This window comes from Theropithecus gelada, chromosome 9 (assembly GCF_003255815.1).
Source record: "Theropithecus gelada isolate Dixy chromosome 9, Tgel_1.0, whole genome shotgun sequence".
NCBI lineage: Eukaryota > Metazoa > Chordata > Mammalia > Primates > Cercopithecidae > Theropithecus > Theropithecus gelada.
This window is the reverse complement of record NC_037677.1, coordinates 91,190,558-91,209,615: the sequence shown is the minus strand read 5'-3', so window position 1 is coordinate 91,209,615 and position 19,058 is coordinate 91,190,558. Positions and strand designations below refer to the sequence as shown.

Here is a 19,058-nt window from a genome sequence, read left to right as displayed (position 1 = left end):
GCTTCACGAAGTTCTCATGCTGTGTTTTTCAGCTCCATCAGGTCATTTATGTTTTTCTCTAAATTGGTTATTCTAGTTAGCAATTCATCTAACCTTTTTTCAAGGTTCTTAGCTTTCTTGCATTGCGATAGAATATGCTCCTTTAGCTCAGAGAGTTTGTTTTCACCCACCTTCTGAAGCCTACTCCTCTCAATTCATCAAACTCACTCTCCGTCTAGTTTTGTTCCCTTGCTGGCAAGGAGTTGTGGTCCTTTGGAGGAGAAGAGGCATTCTGGTTTTTGAAATTTTCAGACTTTTTGTGTTGGTTTTTCCTCATCTTTGTGGATTTATCTACCTTTGGTCTTTGATGCTGGTGACCTTTGTATGAGATTTTTGTTGATGTTGATGCTTTTTCTTTCTGTTCATTAGTTTTTCTTCTAACAGTAAGGCCCCACTTCAACAGGTCTGCTGGAGTTGCTGGAGGTCCACTCCAGACCCTCTTTGCCTGGGTATACCAGTGGAGGCTGCAGAACAGCAAAGATTGCTGCCTTCTCCTTCCCCTGAAAGCTTCATCCCAAAGGGGCACCCACCAGATGCCACCCAAAGCTCTGCTGTATGATGTGTCTGTTGACCCCTGCTGGGAGGTGTCTCCCCATCAGGAGGCTTGGGGGTCAAGCACCCACTTGAGGAAGCAGTCTGTCTCTTAGCAAAGCTCAAGCACTGTGCTGGGAGATCTGCTGATCTCTTTAGAGCTGGCAGGCAGGAAAGTTTAAGTCTGCTGAAGCTGCGCTCATGGCCACCCCTTCCCCCAGGTGCTCTGTCCCAGGGAAATGGACACTTTATGTACAAGCTCCTGACTGGGACTGCAGCCTTTCTTTCAGAGATGTCTTGCCCAGAGAGGAAGAATCTAGAGAGACAGTCTAGCTACAGTGGCTTTGCTGAGCTGCAGTGGGCTCCACCCACTTCTAACTTCCTTGTGGCTTTGTTTACACTGTGAGGGGAATACCACCTACTCAAGCCTTAGTAATGGTAGATGCCCCTCCCCCCACCAAGCTCCAGCATCCTGGGTGAACTTCAGACTGCTGTGCTGGCAGGGAGAACTTCAAGTCAATGGATCTTAGCTTGCTGGGCTCCATGGGGGTAGGATCCATTGAACTAGACTCCTTGGCTCCCTGGCTTCAGCCCCATTTCCAGCGGAGTGAACAGCTCTGTCTCACTGGTGTTCCAGATGCCACTGGTGTATGAAATAAAGAACTCCTGCAGCTAACTCGGTGTCTGCCCAAACAGCTGCCCAGTTTTGTGCTTGAAACCCAGGGCCCTGGTGCTGTAGGCACCTGAGGGAATCTTCTGGTCTGCAGGTTGCTGAGACTGTTGGAAAAGCATAGTGTCTGGGCGGGAATGCACAGTTCCTCATGGCAGGGTCTCTCACAGCTTCCCTTGGCTAGGGGAGGGAGTTCCCTGACACCTTGAGCTTTCCAGGTGAGGTGATGCCCCACCCTGCTTCTGCTCACTCTCCATGGGCTGCAGCCACCGTCTAACCAGTCCAAATGAGATGAGCTGGGCACCTCAGTTGGAAATGCAGAAATCACCGACCTTCTGCGTTGATATCACTGGAAGCTGCAAAACAGGGCTTTTCCTATTCTGCCATCTTTGTTGTTCAGGTAGATTATATTTATCTAAACAATCGAGTCTATGTATTCTAAATATTTAACAATTTAATTTTATATTTTCTATGATGCTTACTTGATATTCATCCATACAATAAAAACTTAAAATACTTCTCAAGCATTACTCCTTGACCACTTAAACATCCATAGTAAACCCAAAACTAGTCAATGAATCACAAATATGCAAGCAGTCACATAATTAAGCTTTTGTTAACTTTTTACCTTCTCCATTTTCATCAGGAAGCAATCAATAAAGTCCCGAGGGTTGTTCATGTCCATTGATTCTTGGTGTTCTTTTACTTTCTCCAAAATATAACTTTTCAAAAAAGCAATGTTTTTAAGTAATTTGTTATGGGCTCCCGGGAAATAATCAATGAAAGGAGGAAAATTATTGCATATCTAAGAGAAAACAATAATTTATCAAATTAAAAGCATTTAATAAAAGCATACATACCATATACCAAGCTCTGGTTGTAATTTAAAGATATAAATATAAATAAACTATATTCTATATCTTGATGGAGAAATTTTTATTGTACATATGTAGTAATTTTCTGATTATAAAATATTTGAGGAAGAAAATTCTTACCAGAGAATCAAAGATGATAATCATTTCCTAGACTCATATCTCCTTTTTATAGTATAAAAGCATCTTTATATTAATTCGCTTACTTTTTACAATTCTTCTCTACAATCTTGAAATATAAGATGGTGTCAATTACTACATTCACGTTTTGTAGATGACAGCATAGGTTAAAAGAATTTGGAAAATCTGATTGATAGTACAAAGCTAGTCCCTACTATATTGATTTCTATCAAGCAACCTCTGAAATGTAATTAGTATTTTAGAAGTTGGAGGGGTTCAAAGATGCTTCAAATTCCAACTGTGCACCAGAGCAGTTAAATGACTTCTCTAAAATCACACAGTTATTATCTAGGCAGAGTATAAAACATGCCAGTTCAGCACAGGGTAAAAGTGTGATGTCTGTTTATGGTTCATACACACACAAAAAAACAGTAATTTTGTCATTCCTAACCCAGCTATCTCATCAGCTATAATCCCAGCTGAGATATCAAACACCCCTGCCCTATTCAGTGTTTTTTGGCAGCTTCTATGGTTCCAAATATTCTCCCTCCTTGAAGGAGATAACATCTTTTAGATTAGGATATTTCTGCCACATAATATGACAAAGTGTGAATTGAAGGACAAGCCTTCTGAGTCACGGAAGCCTCCAAAGTGCCTGGATGTCCATGGAGTGATATGAGCACGCTTTGGGGCTGTCACCAAAGTACTTTATAGAAACAGGGCTTTGGAGTTTAGTGGAAAAAACACTGATCAGGGAGCTAATGGACTTAGAAGCCAGATCTATATTGGGGCATTCATTTCTTGTGCATAAAATAAAGGGCTTTGCCATCTTTCCCAGATATTTACCCCATGGCTGTATGGGCAAGACTGTAGTATTCAAAAATGCACTTCAGGGTTTGGTCCATATAGGATTTTGAATTTGTCAGAAAAAAAGGGCATAAGTGGTTTCTCAGGAAGCAAAAATCTTGGCCTTACCTGGATCCAGGGGCTGCTCACAATCTTGACGTTTTCATTCAATTTTTCCATCACTTTGAGAAATTGCTGATCTTTATAATCAAAACGTTTATGGAAAATAATGGAGCAGATCACATTGCAGGGAGCACAGCCCAGGATGAAAGTGGGATCACAGGGTGAGCCTAAAGAATTGGAAACAATTTTAAAATACTAGTAAACTGTAGTTATAAAACACTTTGTATTTGTTAACAGATAATAATAGTTTAGAAGTTTTAAGCAATGTTTTACCTATGAATTCCCTTAACAGCAAAAAAAAAAAAAAAAAAAAAAGAGTTTGGCATGCATAAAATCAACACACCACTTTTACATTAATCCTGAAATAGCCATTACAACCTAGCTGGTTGAATAATGGTTGCTCAAATGCTAAATTTACATTCCTGGCCTATTTGTCTTTTACTTTGGAAAGAAAAAAAAGGAGAATTTTTTTAAAACCTAATAATTCAAGTTTCAGGGGAAATCACATCAGTCTGCAAAGTCTGTAGACAACAAAGCACTGAGATAGAAAGGGTGAGAATGGTTGGGGATTTCAAAGCTTTTTATATTATAATGAATAGCTGAAAGAATCATGCGTTGAATCAGTAGAGAGGAACTAGAGAGACTATGGGTGAATTCATGTATTTGAGAAAATAAATGTAAGAAGCAGAATGTGTTTTATGAGAAGGAAAACAAACATAAATGAATAGTATGTCTAACATAGATTAGTTTGTCAAAAAAAATTAAACAAAAACTTTTTATTTGAAATGTAAATCCCAGGCAAGGCAAACAAGGAAAAGTAAATTAGATGGAGCACGGTGGCTGACGTCTGTAATCCCAGCACGTTGGGAGGCCGAGGCGGGTGGATCACCTGAGGTCAGGAGTTCAAGACCAGCCTGGGCAACATGGTGAAATCCCATCTCTGCTAAGGATGCAAAAATTAGTCGAGTGTGGTGGTGGGTGCCTGTAATCCCAGCTTCTTGGGAGGCTGAGGCAGGAGAATCTCTTGAATCCAGGAGGCAGAGGTTGCAGTGAGCTGAAATCGTACCAGTGCACTTCAGCCTGGCAAAAGAGCAAGACTCTGACTCGAAAGAAAGAAAGAAAGAAAGAAAGAAAGAAAGAAAGAAAGAAAGAAAGAAAGAAAGAAAGAAAGAAAGAAAGAAAGAGAGAGAGAGAGAGAGAGAGAGAGAGAGAGAGAGAGAGAGAAAGAAAGAAAGAAAGAAAGAGTAAATTAATAAAAGGAGGTTTTGTTTCTTCTTTAGGTTTTTAAAAATGAATTTTCTTCTTTAGGAACTAAATGCCCATCATCTCTAATCATCCTTCATATTTAACTTATTTGAAATTTGACATTGATTACGCCAAGTCTATCATTTAATAGCTAAATAAATTAAATTATAGGAAAGATTTTCTTGTTTGGTGGAGGATCTCTGAAATAAAGTTGTAATCAAGTGATTGATAAACTTTTTAAATTTTTTTATTTTACTTTAAGTTCTGGGATACATGTGCAGAATTGTGCAGATTTGTTACATAGGTATACATGTGCCATGGTGGTTTGCTGCATCTATGAACTTGTCATCTAGGTTTTAAGCCCCACATGCATTAAGTATTTGTCCAATGCTCTCCCTCCCCTTACCCCCCAACCCCTCGACAGGCCCTGGTGTGTGATGTTCCCCTCCCTGTGTCCATGTGTTCTCATTGTTCAACTCCCACTTATGAGTGAGAACATGTGGTGTTTGGTTTTCTGTTCCCGTGTTAGTTTGATGAGGATGATGGTTTCCAGCTTCATCCATGTCCCTGCAAAGGACATGAACTCATTAGTTTTTATGGCTGCATAGTACTCCGTAGTGTGTATGTCCCACATTTTCTTTATCCAGTCTGTCACTGATGGGCATTTGGGTTGGTTCCAAGTCTTTGCTACTGTAAATAGTGCTGCAATAAACATACATGTGCATGTATCTTTATAGTAAAATGGTTTATAATCCTTTGGGTATATACCCAGTAATGGGATTGCTAGATCAAATGGAATTTCTGGTTCTAGATCATTGAGGAATCAACACACTGTCTTCCACAATGGTTGAAATAATTTACACTCCCACCAACAGTGTAAAAGTGTTCCTATTTCTTCACATTCTCACCAGCATCTCTTGTTTCCTGACTTATTAATGATCACCATTCTAATTGGCATGAGATAGTATCTCATTGTGGTTTTGATTTGCATTCTCTAATGACCAGTGATGATGAACTGTTTTTCATATGTTTGTTGGCTGCATAAATCTCTTCTTTTGAGAAGTGTCTGCTCACTCACTTTTTGATGGAGTTGTTTGTAGGAGATCAGTCAGAGTGGTGGGAGAAAGTATAGGGAAAGGAATAGCTCTTCTGAAAGGTGAAAAGGCTCTGCATAGCTTCAGGTGAGAATAGATGAAGGCAGCTGTTCTCTGACCCTGAGGCAGAGGGCAAGAATATGCACAAGGGAGGGAAGGGGAAGTCATCATGAACAGGCTTGTTTACTTATATTGACCAGGAGCTGACCTTTGATCATCCCTGCTTGATGTTCCCTGAAAGGGGAACAATAAATATTAATTACCTACAGATTATGTGGGCTCCAGGTTTTCAGCATTGTGCCTGCACTGAATAAAAACATGCAGCTCCAGCTTCTCGAGGCTACACTCTGGCCACTTAAGCCAGATAGTCCCCTAGCTGCTCTTACACTGCATACCTGTATATGAGTACTCGTTTCATCCATTGGCCAGGGTCTGCAGGACAGACCCAGTAGTTTTTTGTTGTTGTTGTTGTTGTTGTTGTTTTGTAAATTTGTTTAAGTTCCTTGTGGATTCTGGATATTAGACCTTAGTCAGATGGATAGATGGCAAAAATTTTCTTCCATTCTGTAGGTTGCCTGTTCACTCTTATGATAGCTTCATTTGCAGAAGCTCTTTAGTTTACTTAGGTCCCATTTCTCAATTTTGGCTTTTGTTGCCATTGCTTTTGGTGTTTTAGTCATGAAGTCTTTGCCCATGCCTATGTCCTGAATGGTATTGCCTAGGTTTTCTTCTAGGGTTTTTATGGCTTTAGGTTTTACATTTAAGTCTTCAATTCATCTTGAGTTAATTTTTGTATAAGATGTATGGAAGGGGGGAGGCTCCAAGATGACCAAATCTGAACAGCTCCAGTCTGCAGCTCCCAGCGTGAGTGATGCAGAAGATGGATGATTTCTACATTTCCAACTCAGGAACTGGGTTAATCCCACAGGGGTTTGTCAGACAGTGGGTGAAGCCCATAGAGCAGGGCAGGGCATCACCTCACCTGGGAAGCGCAAGAGGTGGGGGAATTTCCTTTCCTAGCCAAAGGAAGCCATGACAGATTGCACCTGGAAAATTGGGACACTCCCACCCTAATACTGCGCTTTTCCAATGGCTTTAGCAAATGACACACCAGGAGATTGCATCCCGCACCTGGCTCAGACAGTCCCACACCCACGGAGCCCCACTCACTGCTAGTACTGCAGTCTGAGATCAAACTGTGAAGCGGCACTGACACTGGGGAGGGGCAGCTGCCATTGTTGAGGCTTGACTAGGTAAACAAAGTGGCTGGGAAGCTTGAACTGGGTAGAGCTCACCACAGCTCAAGGAGGCCTGCCTGCATCTGTAGGCTCCACCTCTGGGGTAAGGCATAGCTGAAAAAAAGGCAGCAGAACTTTCCGCAGACTTAAACATCCCTGTCTGACAGCTTTGAAGAGAGTAGTGGTTCTCCCAGCATGGAGTTTGAGATCTGAGAATGGACAGACTGCCTCCTCAAGTGGGTCCCTGACCCCGAGTAGCCTAACTGGGAGACACCTCCCAGTTGGGGGCAACTGACACCTCATATGGCTGGGTGCCCCTATGAGACAAAGATTCCAGAGGAAGGATCAGACAGCAACATTTGCCATTCTGCAGCCTCTACTGGTGATACCCAGGCAAACAGGGTCAGGAATGGACCTCTAGCAAACCCCAATAGACCTGTAGCTGAGCGTCCTGACTGTTAGAAGGAAAACTAACAAACAGAAAGGACATCCACACCAAAACCCCATCTGTATATCACCATCATCAAAGACCAAAGGTAGATAAAACCACAAAGATGGGGAGAAACCAGAGCAGAAAAGCTGAAAATTCTAAAAATCAGAGTGCCTCTTCTCCTCCAAAGGAATGCAGTTCCTCGCCAGCAACAGAATAAAGCTGGATGAAGAATGACTTTGACAAGTGAAGAGAAGAAGGATTCAGATGATCAGTAATAACAAATTTCTCCGAGCTAAAGCAGGATGTTCAAACTCATTGCAAAGAAGCTAAAAACCTTGAAAAAAGATTAGACGAATGGCTAACTAGAATAAACAGTGTAGAGAAATCCTTAAATGACCTGATAGAGCTGAAAATTATGGCACAAGAATTACGTGACACATGTACAAGCTTCAGTAGCTGATTTGATCAAGTGGAAGAAAGGATATCAGTAACTGAACATCAAATGAATGAAATGAAGTGAGAAGAGAAGTTTAGAGTAAAAAGAAATGAACAAAGCCTCCATGACATATGGGACTATGTGAAAAGACCAAATCTACATCTGAATGCTGTACCTAAAAGTGACAGGGAGAACAGAACCAAGTTGGAAAACACTCTTCAGGATATTATCCAGGAGAATTTCCTCAACCTAGCGAGGCAGGCCAACATTCAAATTCAGGAAATACAGAGAATGCCACAAAGATACTCCTCGAGAAGAGCAATTCCAAGACACATAATTGTCAGATTCACCAAGTTGAAATGAAGGGAAAAATGTTAAGGGCAGCCAGAGAGAAAGGACAGGTTAGCCACAAAGGGAAGCCCATCAGACTAACAGCAGATCTCCTGGCAGAAATCCTACAAGCCAGACGAGAGTGGAGGCCAATATTCAACATTCCTAAAGAAAAGAATTTTCAACCCAGAATTTCATATCCAGCCAAACTAAGCTTCATAAGTGAAGGAGAAATAAAATCCTTTACAGAAAAACAAATGCTGAAAGATTTTCTCACAACCAGGCCTGCCTTACAAGAGATCCTGAAGGAAGCACTAAACATGGAAAGGAACAACCGGTACCAGCCACTGCAAAAACATGACAAATTGTAAAGACCATTCATGCTAGGAAGAAACTGCATCAATTATTGAGGAAAATAACCAGCTAACATCATAATGAGAGGATCAAATTCACACATAACAATATTAACCTTAAATGTAAATGGACTAAATGCCCCAATTAAAAGACACAGACTGGCACATTGGATAAAGAGTCAAGACCCATCAGTGTGCTGTATTTAGGAGACCCATCTCACATGCAAAGACACACATATGCTCAAAATAAAGCGATGCAGGAAGATCTACCAACAAATGGGGAAAAAAAAAAAAGCAGGGGTTGCAATCCTAGTCTCTGATATAAAACAGACTTTAAACCATCAAAGATCAAAAGAGACAAAGAAGGCCATTACAAAATAGTAAAAGGATCAATTCAACAAGTAAAGCTAACTATCCTAAATATATATGCATCCAATACAGGAGCACCCAGATTCATAAAGCAAGTCCTTAGAGACTTACAAAGAGACTTAGACTCCCATACAATAATAATGGGAGACTTTAACACCCCACTGTCAACATTAAACAGATCAATGAGACAGAAACTTAACAAGAATATCCAGGAATTGAACTCAACTCTGCACCAAGCAGACCTAATAGACATCTACAGAACTCTCCACCCCAAATCAACAGAATATACATTCTTCTCAGCACCACATCACACTTATTCCAAAATTGACAACATAGTTCGAAGTAAACCACTCATCAGCAAATGTAAAAGAAGAGAAATCACAACAAACTGTCTCTCAGACCACAGTGCAATCAAACTAGAACTCAGGATTAAGAAACTCACTCAAAACTGCTCAACTACATGGAAACTGAACAACCTGCTCCTGAATGACTACTGGGTACAAAACAAAATGAAGGCAGAAATAAAGATGTTCTTTGAAACCAATGAGAACAAAGACATAACATACCAGAATCTCTGGGACACATTTAAAGCAGTATGTAGAGGAAAATTTAGAGCATTAAATGCCCACAAGAGAAAGCAGGGAAGATCTAAAATTGACACCCTAACATCACAATTAAAAGAACTAGAGAAGCAACAGCAAACACATTCAAAAGCTAGCAGAAGGCAAGAAATAACTAAGATCAGAGCAGAACTGAAGGAGATAGAAATACAAAAAATCACTGAATCCAGGAGCCAGTGTTCTGAAAAGATCAACAAAATTGATAGACTGTCAACAAGATTAATAAAGAAGAAAAGAGAGAAGAATCAAATAGATGCAATAAAAAATGATAAAGGAGATATCACCACCAATCCCACAGAAATACAAACTACCATCAGAGAAAACAATAAACACCTCTACGCAAAAAAAACCTAAAAAATCTAGAAGAAATAGACAAATTCCTGGACACATACACCCTCCCAAGACTAAATCAAGAAGAAGTTGAATCCCTGAATAGACCAATAACAGCTTCTGAAATTGAGGCAATAATTAATAGCATACCAACCAAAAAAAGTCTAGGACCAGATGGATTCACAGCTGAATTCTACCAGAGGTACAAAGAGGAGCTGGAACCATTCTTTCCGAAACTATTCCAATCAATAGAAAAAGGAAGAATCCTCCCTAACTCATTTTATGAGGCCAATGTCATCCTGATACCAAAGCCTGGCAGAGACACAACAAAAAAAGAGAATTTTAGACCAATATCCCTGATGAACATCAATGCAAAAATCCTCAAAAAAATACAGACAAACCTAATCCAGCAGCACATCCAAAAGTTTATCCACCACAATCAAGTTGACTTCATCCCTGGGAAGCAAGGCTGGTTCAACATATGCAAATAAATAAAGGTAATCCATCATATAAACAGAACCAAAGACAAAAACCACATGATTATCTCAAAAGATGCAGTAAAGGCCTTTGACAAAATTCAACAGCGTCTCATGCTAAAAACTCTCAATAAACTAGGTATTGATGGGGCATATCTCAAAATAATAAGAACTATTTATGACAAATCCACAGCCAATATCATACTGAATGGGCAAAAACTGGAAGCATTCCATTCAAAAACTGGCACAAGACAGGGATGCCCTCTCTCACCACTCCTATTCAACATAGTGTTGGAAGTTCTGGCCAGGGCAATAGGCAGGAGAAAGAAATAAAGGATATCCAGTTAGAAACAGAGGAAGTCAAATTGTCCCTGTTTGCAGATGACATGATTGTATATTTAGAAACCACATCGTCTCAGCCCAAAATCTCCTTAAGCTGATAAGCAACTTCAGCAAAGTCTCAGGATACAAAATCAATGTGCAAAAATCACAAACATTCCTATACATCAATAACAGACAAACAGAGAGCCAAATCATGAGTGAATTCCCATGCACAATTGCTTCAAAGAAAATAAAATACCTAGGAATCCAACTAACAAGGAATGGGAAGGACCTCTTCAAGGAGAACTGCAAACCACCACTCAGCGAAATAAAAGAGGACACAAACAAATGGAAGAACATTCCATGCTCATGGATAGGAAGAATCAATATTGTGAAAATGGTCACACTTCCCAAGGTAATTTATAGATTCAATGCCATCCCCATCAAGCTATCAATGACTTTCTTTACAGAATTGGAAAAATATACTTTAAAGTTCATATGGAACAAAAAAAAGAGCCTGCATTGCCAGCACAATCCTAAGCCAAAAGAACAAAGCTGGAGGAATCACGCTATCTGACTTCAAGCTATACTACAAGGCTGCAGTAACCAAAACAGCATGGTACTGGTACCAAAACAGAGATATAGACCAATAGAACAGAATAGAGCTCTTGGAAATAATACCACACATCTACAACCATCTGATCTTTAACAAACCTGACAAAAACAAGAAATGGGGAAATGATTCCCTATTTAATAAATGGTGCTGGGAAAACTAGCCAGCCATATGGCAAAAGCTGAAACTGGATTCCTTCCTTACACCTTATACAAACATTAATTCAAGATGAATTAAAGACTTAAATGTTAGACCTAAAACCTTAAAAACCCTAGAAGAAAACCTAGGCAATACCATTCAGGACATAGGCATGGGCAAGGACTTCATGACTAAAACACCAAAAGCAATGGCAACAAAAGCCAAAATTGACAAATGGGATCTAAGTAAACTAAAAAGCTTCTGCACAGCAAAACAAATTACCATCAGAGTGAACAGGCAACCTACAGAATGGGAGAAAATTTTTACAATCTACCCATCTGACAAAGGGCTTTTATCCAGAATGCACAAAGAACTTAAACAAATTTACAAGAAAAAATCAAACAACTCCATCAAAAACTGGGCAAAGGATATGAACAGACACTTCTCAAAAGAAGACATTTATAGACATTTATGCAGCCAACAGACACATGAAAAAATGCTCACCATCACTGGTCATCAGAGAAATGAAAATCAAAACCACAATGCCACAAATACTACAAAACCAGAAATACCATCTCACACCAGTTAGAATGGCGATCACTAAAAAGTCAGGAAACAACAGGTGATGAAGAGGATGTGGAGAAATAGGAACACTTTTACACAGTTGGTGGGACTTTAAACTAGTTCAACCATTGTGGAAGACAGTGTGGCAATTCCTCAAGGATGTAGAACTAGAAATACCATTTGACCCAGCCATCCCATTACTGGATATATACCCAAAGGATTATAAATCATGCTGCTATAAAGACACATACACATGTATGTTTATTGTGGCACTATTCACAATAGCAAAAACTTGGAACCAACCCAAATGTCCATCAATGATAGACTGGATTAAGAAAGTGTGGCACATATACACCATGGAATACTATGCAACCATAAAAAAGGATGAGTTCATGTCCTTTGTAGGGACATGGATGAAGCTGGAATCCATCATTCTGAGCAAAATATTGCAAGGACAGAAAACCAAACACTACATGTTCTCACTCATAGGTGGGAACAGAATGGTCAAAACACTTGGACACAGTGTACGGAACATCACACACCAGGGCCTGTTTTGGGGTGTGGGGGCGGGGAGGGATGGCATTACAAGATATACCTAATGTAAATGACGAGTTGATGGGTGCAGCACACCAACATGGCACATGTATACATATGTAACAAACCTGCTTATTGTGCACGTGTACCATAGAACTTAAAGTATAATTTAAAAAAAAAGAAGAAGAAGAAGATGTAAGGAAGGGATCCAGTTTCTGTTTTCTGCATATGGCTAGCCAGTTTTTCCAATACCATTTATTAAATAGGGAATCTTTTCCCCATTGCTTGTTTTTGTCAGGTTTGTTGAAGATCAGATGGTTGTAGATGTGTGACCTTATTTCTGAGGCCTCTGTTCTGTTCCATTGGTCTATATATCTGTTTTGGTATCAGTACCATGCTATTTTGGTTACTGTAGCCTTGTAGTATAGTTTGAAGTCAGGTAGTGTGATACCTCCAGCTTTGTTCCCTTTGCTTAGGATTGTCTTGGCTTTACAAGCTCTTTTTTGGTTCTGCATGAAATTTAAAGTAGTTTTTTCTAGTTCTGTGAAGAAAGTCAATGGTAGCTTGATGGGAATAGCATTAAATCTATAAACTACTTTTGGCAGTATGGCCATTTTCACGATATTTATTCTTACTATTCATGAGCATGGAATGTTTTTCCATTTGATTGTATCATCTCTTAATTCCCTGAGCAGTGGTTTGTAGTTCTCCTTGAAGAGGTCTTTCACATCCCTTTTAAGCTGTATTTCAGGACATTTTATTCTCTTTGTAGCAATTGTGAATGGGAGTTCGCTCATGATTTGGCTCTCTGCTTATCTATTATTGGTGTATAGGAATGCTTGTGATTTTTGCACATAGAATTTGTTTCCTGAGACTTTGCTAAAGTTGCTTATCAGCTTAAACAGTTTTGGAGCTGAAACAATGGGGTTTTCTAAATATACAATCATGTCATCTGTAAACAGAGACAATTTGACTTCCTCTCATCCTATTTCAATACCATTTATTTCTTTCTCTTACCTGATTGCCCTGGCCAGAACTTCCAATACTATGCTGAATAGGAGTGGTGAGAGAGGGCATCTTTGTCTTGCTCTGGTTTTCAAAAGGAATTCTTCCAGATTTTGCCCATTCGATATGATATTGGCTATGAGTTTGTTATGCATAGCTCTTATTATTTTGAAATATTAAACTTTATACTTAAACAGCTTCCAAATTCACACCCATAAGCCCTAAATAGTGACTTTAATCAAAAGTACTCTGAATGAATAGCAAGGCATTGAACAGCTGGAAGTCTGTTGAGTGTGTGTGTATCATTCACAGATAAATCTGATTTTCAGTCTTTCATTTCATATGGAAAACAGAATTTTAAAACAAGGTAATTTGGTATCCAAGCTGATAAACCGATTCATTGTAAAGCGTCATAGGTGAGCAGAGTTGGCAGTGGAAAATAATAATTACCATAAGTTTCGAAGCCAAAATTTCATAAATATGGTTAGAAAAAGATAACCAAAACTGAAATGGAGCCAAATTGTACTTAAGGAATACAGATTACAGAGTTATTACTAATAATTAAAATCTAGGTAAATAAATCATTTTATAAATTGACATTTGTGTATCTCACAGAATTATGCTACAGCATATGTTTACTCAAAATACATAAATCAATAGAGTAACAAGAAGTGACACTATTTTTTAAATAATGCTGTGTTTACGGAGAAATAAAAATTGATGAGAACTGCAATAAGATATGCCTAAGCAATACAAACTGTAGAATGTCATTACTGGCCAGAACGGTAAGCATGGGCCTAAAAGAAACCCCAGACAAGTCAGTGAGGCTGACCATATAAACACAGTCCAGTTAAACAAAAGCATGTGCCGTTTGGTTCATGCTCCGTAGGGGTGTGATAGGGTCATTCCCACCATGTCCACTTGCCAAGTATTCTCTGGTGACTTGTTGTGGAATAGGTAATGGGAAAAACACTGCTCTTTAACTCTTTCAAAAAATGAACTCAAACCTATATTCATGATTTCTTATTTGAAAACAAAGAAGCAAAGTTCAGGAGAACATAGGATTAAATGAACCTTTTATACCCACACTGTATGCACAATCATGCCTGTACACACACAGCACAAATATGTGCAAATTCCCTTGGCTCTCAGCCTCAAACCCCGCTTCACATGAGCTAACAACCAGGACTCATAATAAAAGATCTAGCCACCCCTGAAATGTTTCCAAGAATGTCAGTAGAGGGGAGAGCAGTCCAGTAAGGTCAGTGATACAGAGTAGGTTCACCCACCATTGGTTTTTCTCAACTCCTCCACAAGGCAGCGGGCTTCCTCTTGAACGCGATCCTCAATGCTCCTCTTCCCCATCCCAAAATTCCGCAGTGTCATGAGGGAGAAACGCCGGATCTCCTTCCATCTCTTTCCATTGCTGAAAACGATTCCTAACAGGAAGTCAAACAGAAACTAGTAGGGAGATCCCAGGCAAGAAAGAGGAAGCTGACACTGGGCAGACACGTGGATGGGCCAAGCTCTGCATGAAAAGCTCTGCTAGTCTGTTTTCCATCCTCCCCATCCCCATGACCTATGCTTAAATAGGCACATGCACACCTACCAAATCCTCTGTTAGCTCTGTCAGCCAATGGAAAATGTCCTCTTCCAGAAAACTCCTCTCCAAGATCAATCAGGGCTTCCTTCACCGCTTCATATCCATGCAGCACCACCATGCGTTCCAGGCCAAAATACAGAGTGAACACAGGGCCATAGACTTTTGAGAGCTAGAAAAGGAGATACAGGTAACAGCAAATGAAGTCACTATTTCATCCATTTACTAAGCCTGACTTAGATTCATATTTTCATTGTACTTGTAAGCTTTATTCAGTCATACAGGCTCAAATATTTCTGAATTATACATATAAACATGATGATTATTATTATACTTGCCACTCAGATGGCCTATGATGTGCAAGGCAATGGTCAGACAATTGCTACACAGATTACAATTAATCTTCACATCAAAATATTCAGCAGGTCTATTCGCTCTACTTTAAACAAACAAACTGAGCTAAGAGAATGATAAATTCATTTGTGGTGTCCCACAGCTAATATACAGAAGACCCAAATTTGAAACTCCACTTACTCAAACACTCATGCTTGAGAAATTTATCAGCAGCACTCTCATGTCTACCTTAGCACAAATATCCCTTCAAAAACTAATAATTTCCTGGTCTAATAGCCTTTTATGATTAGCATCATAACATTTACAGTAAAATCACCTCTCTATGGACCCCACCTAGGATTCCCAAAAGCCCACGTAGAGGTCCCCATTGCTGGATCAATAGTCCCCACAGCAGTACTCCTAAAATTAGGTGGCTATGGGATTATATGAATCACCTTAATCCTTAACCCCCTAACAGAGTTTATAGCTTATTCCTCCCTCATATTATCCCTATGAGGAATAATCATAACAAGCTCTATTTGTCTGTGCCAAACTGATCTAAAATTACTCATTGCTTACTCCTCCATAAGCCACATGGCGCTTATTATCATGGCTATTCTCATTCAAACCACTTGAAGTTTTACAGGCACAACTGCCCTAATAATTGCCCAAGGACTAACCTCATCTGTACTATTCTGTCTTGCAAACTCAAACTACAAACAAGTACACAGCCAAACCATACTAATAACATGGGGCCTTCAAACACTTCTCCCCCTGATAGCCACATGATGACTCCTAACTAGCCTTGCCAGCCTTGCCCTGCCCCCTACCATCACTCTAGTAGTAGTCTTCATAACTATACCTCATTCTCTTGGTCTAATCATACCAGCATGCTTACAAGGTTTACTATACTATACTAATCGCAGCCCTTTACTTTCTGTATGTGCTAATTATTACACAATGAGGGGTATTCACATATCATATGAACACTGTTAAACCATCTTTCACACGAGAAAAAAAACCCTAATGCTTATACATCTTCTACCACTATTCCTACTATTACTAAACCCTAAGGTCATTTTGGGGTTTATATATTGTAGCTATAGTTTAATTAAAACATTAATTTGTGGATCCAATAATGGAAGTCTATAACGTCCTATCTACTACTTATCTGCTTTTGCTGGTCCTGAACCCACAGCTATTTCCTTTGCAACAGGCATAAATTATTTCTTCAGAAAAGTTCAATTTTCATGGCTATTCTGAATAAAATACATGGCTAATATAGTAGAGGACCTACATAATAAAATCTCTAATAACAAACACATCCCTTACCATAATTTTCAGCCAAAAATTATAGCAAATGACTATGCAATAAAGAAGGAACACAACATTTCAAACTATTGACACTTTGTTATTTTGAATCTAACATGCAAAGACCTAAATCTTTCTCTACTCACAAAATACATGATTGCATTCCACTATTTCTGACCCTGACAGACTCAGTTACACTGAGGTTTCACCTCTGCAGTGATGGAGAAAAGGCAACAAAAGCCTTTCAAAGTATTTTACTTTACAATGATCTCTTGTAACAATGTACCTCTAGGGATATATTTTATTCAAAATCTACAGGTGAATTTACTTACCTTTTGCAAGCCACTGAAGGAGCATACTTACGTTGGTTAAGGATTTGCTGACGTCCTTAATATCTATCTGTAGGATATTTCCAATCACTGGGAGAGGAGTGGGGCCAGGAGGGAATTTTCCTCTCCCAGAGCTCTGTCTCCAGAGTGAAAGGAGAACCAAACAGGAGAGACAGAGCACAAGGACCACAAGAGAATCCATTGAAGCCTTCTCTTCTTGTTAAGACAACCGTGAACTTGCGCTCCAAGCCTTTTATAACACTCCATGCTAATTCAGTGTGTGCCTTTTTGACGTATAAAGTGACCAATCACCTAGGTCCACCATATGCTCCTTCTGAAAGGACTTTGACCCACTGATAAAGATAAAAATAAAATGTCCTTTGGTCTTGTTCTCCTTCATTCCAGTGCCCACTTTGGAGCCTAGGTATTGGTAATTAAAAAAAAAAAAAAAAAAGGTTAACCCAAGTGGTTCCAATGCACCATCATAATTGAGAGCACTGAAGTAAATAATCTGATGCAAAAACAATTCCTCAAAATTCTGAATTCTTAGATTAATAACCAGTTGGGAATTTATGATTTTGAGGGAAATTTATGTATTCTATGCCTTGTATATTTTGAAAGTATGTCAATGCTATATCAAAGATTAGGAGACTTTGTCCTTTATAATGAAATCGTCTATTTAACATAGCCTACTAAAAATACAGCAGCCTAAACATGAAATAGCTAACATAACTCATATATCTTAAATAACCAAACATATATCAAGTAAATTAGCTTAGCAGATATAAATACCCTTACCATTAAACCCCCTGAAAAAACACATGAAGCCAGGAATTGTTATTTTTTATTTTTCAAATGGGAAAAGGGAGACCCTGGGAGAACAGGACACCTGTTGGTGCCACACAGCTCATAGCTGGCAGAACTGGGATTTGAGCTGAGGTCTTCTGATGCCCATCGTGGTGCATTATCTCTTACATCTAGAGATGCCTTCAGAACAGAAGACCCAAATTCAAAAAAAAAAAAAAAATTGTTTGCTAAAACTATTTTTTAGCAAAACAAAACAAACTTCCAAACGTTAGTCATTCTGAATATATACCACATTGATTCTGTTCATAAAACAGGATTCACATTCAATAGAACCCCTTATTTATCTAAGCAAAACAGCCCCAGGGGTGCTCATGAGAAAAAATAAGAGTTCTCCCTTCTCCATCACTGCAGAGGTGAAACCTCAGTGTAACTGAGGGAACCGCTGATCTCGGAGAATTTGGTGCTAAGGGCTTGAGAAACTAAGGCTTCTTGACCTCCCGGTCACCTCCAGACATGGCTGCTTTCTATTGTTTTTGGTCTCTCATTTTCAAAAATAATGTAAAAAAGCAAAGCAAGCCTAGAAAATTATGGACAGAACAACAGCTGTGAATCTAATAGAGGGTGGGAGGTAGGGAAATCACTAAATGGACTCATAGCACAAAACCACTGCAATGTATAGACCTTAATGGGAACTGACATTTTGAGTTGAGGGCCTAAATACAACTAGAAAGATACACTTTACTAGATCACTAATGACAATACTTATGCAAAGCCGTTTTCTTTGAAGATATCATCATATTTGTTCTAAATTCCCTAGTGAGGTTATTTCTAGTTCTCTTATTAAGAAAAATTAAGTTATGTTAAGACACAATTGCACAATGTTTTACTGGTCATTTTTAACAGGGATTCTAAAAATTTACAGAGAATTCTCACACCTCATGTCCCTTGGGAATCTCTCAATTGCCTTTGCTTACAATAAAGTTGACCCATTTCAGGAATGAGGAGGCTGAGTCTTGAAGATTCAGTACTGTAGCCAAGAACATGGTGTCTGCTGCTGCTAGAGCTGAAACAAGAACCCATAAGCCCTGCATCTTGAAGGTTACATTTCAAGCAAAACATTCAGTTCAATTGAGTCCACAGATATTTACTGATTATGTACTAAGGTTCAGTATTTTGTGATTCAGTCTAGTAAATGATTTTCAAAATAAACATTAATTTCATTAATAATTACAGCCCAAATTGACTAGATTGGGGGTCAGAAGAGTTTGGTTTTATAACCTTTAGTACTTGGGTAAGTCAAAGGCCTTGGAGAAACCTTTATACAGAGCAAAGAAAAGCAACAACTTGGTCCCTGACTCACGTAACTCTGAACCCTAAC

General features: G+C 39.1%; 1 protein-coding gene across 3 annotated transcripts in view; it reads right to left on the bottom strand.

The window, feature by feature from the left end:
• LOC112631550 (cytochrome P450 2C9) overlaps window positions 1–17,080 on the bottom strand; it is a 63,205-nt gene extending 46,125 nt beyond the window's left edge. The window contains exons 1-5 of one of the 3 annotated variants that reach the window (XM_025396868.1): window positions 16,908–17,080; window positions 14,910–15,072; window positions 14,590–14,739; window positions 3,208–3,368; window positions 1,869–2,045 (exon numbers count right to left, since the gene is read on the bottom strand). In XM_025396868.1, the coding sequence (XP_025252653.1) occupies window positions 1,869–2,045; window positions 3,208–3,368; window positions 14,590–14,739; window positions 14,910–15,072; window positions 16,908–17,075 (819 nt within the window). In that variant the 5' untranslated portion in view covers window positions 17,076–17,080. The other 2 variants (XM_025396869.1, XM_025396870.1) reach the window with 2 other exon arrangements.
• Between the last annotated feature and the right edge of the window lie 1,978 nt (window positions 17,081–19,058).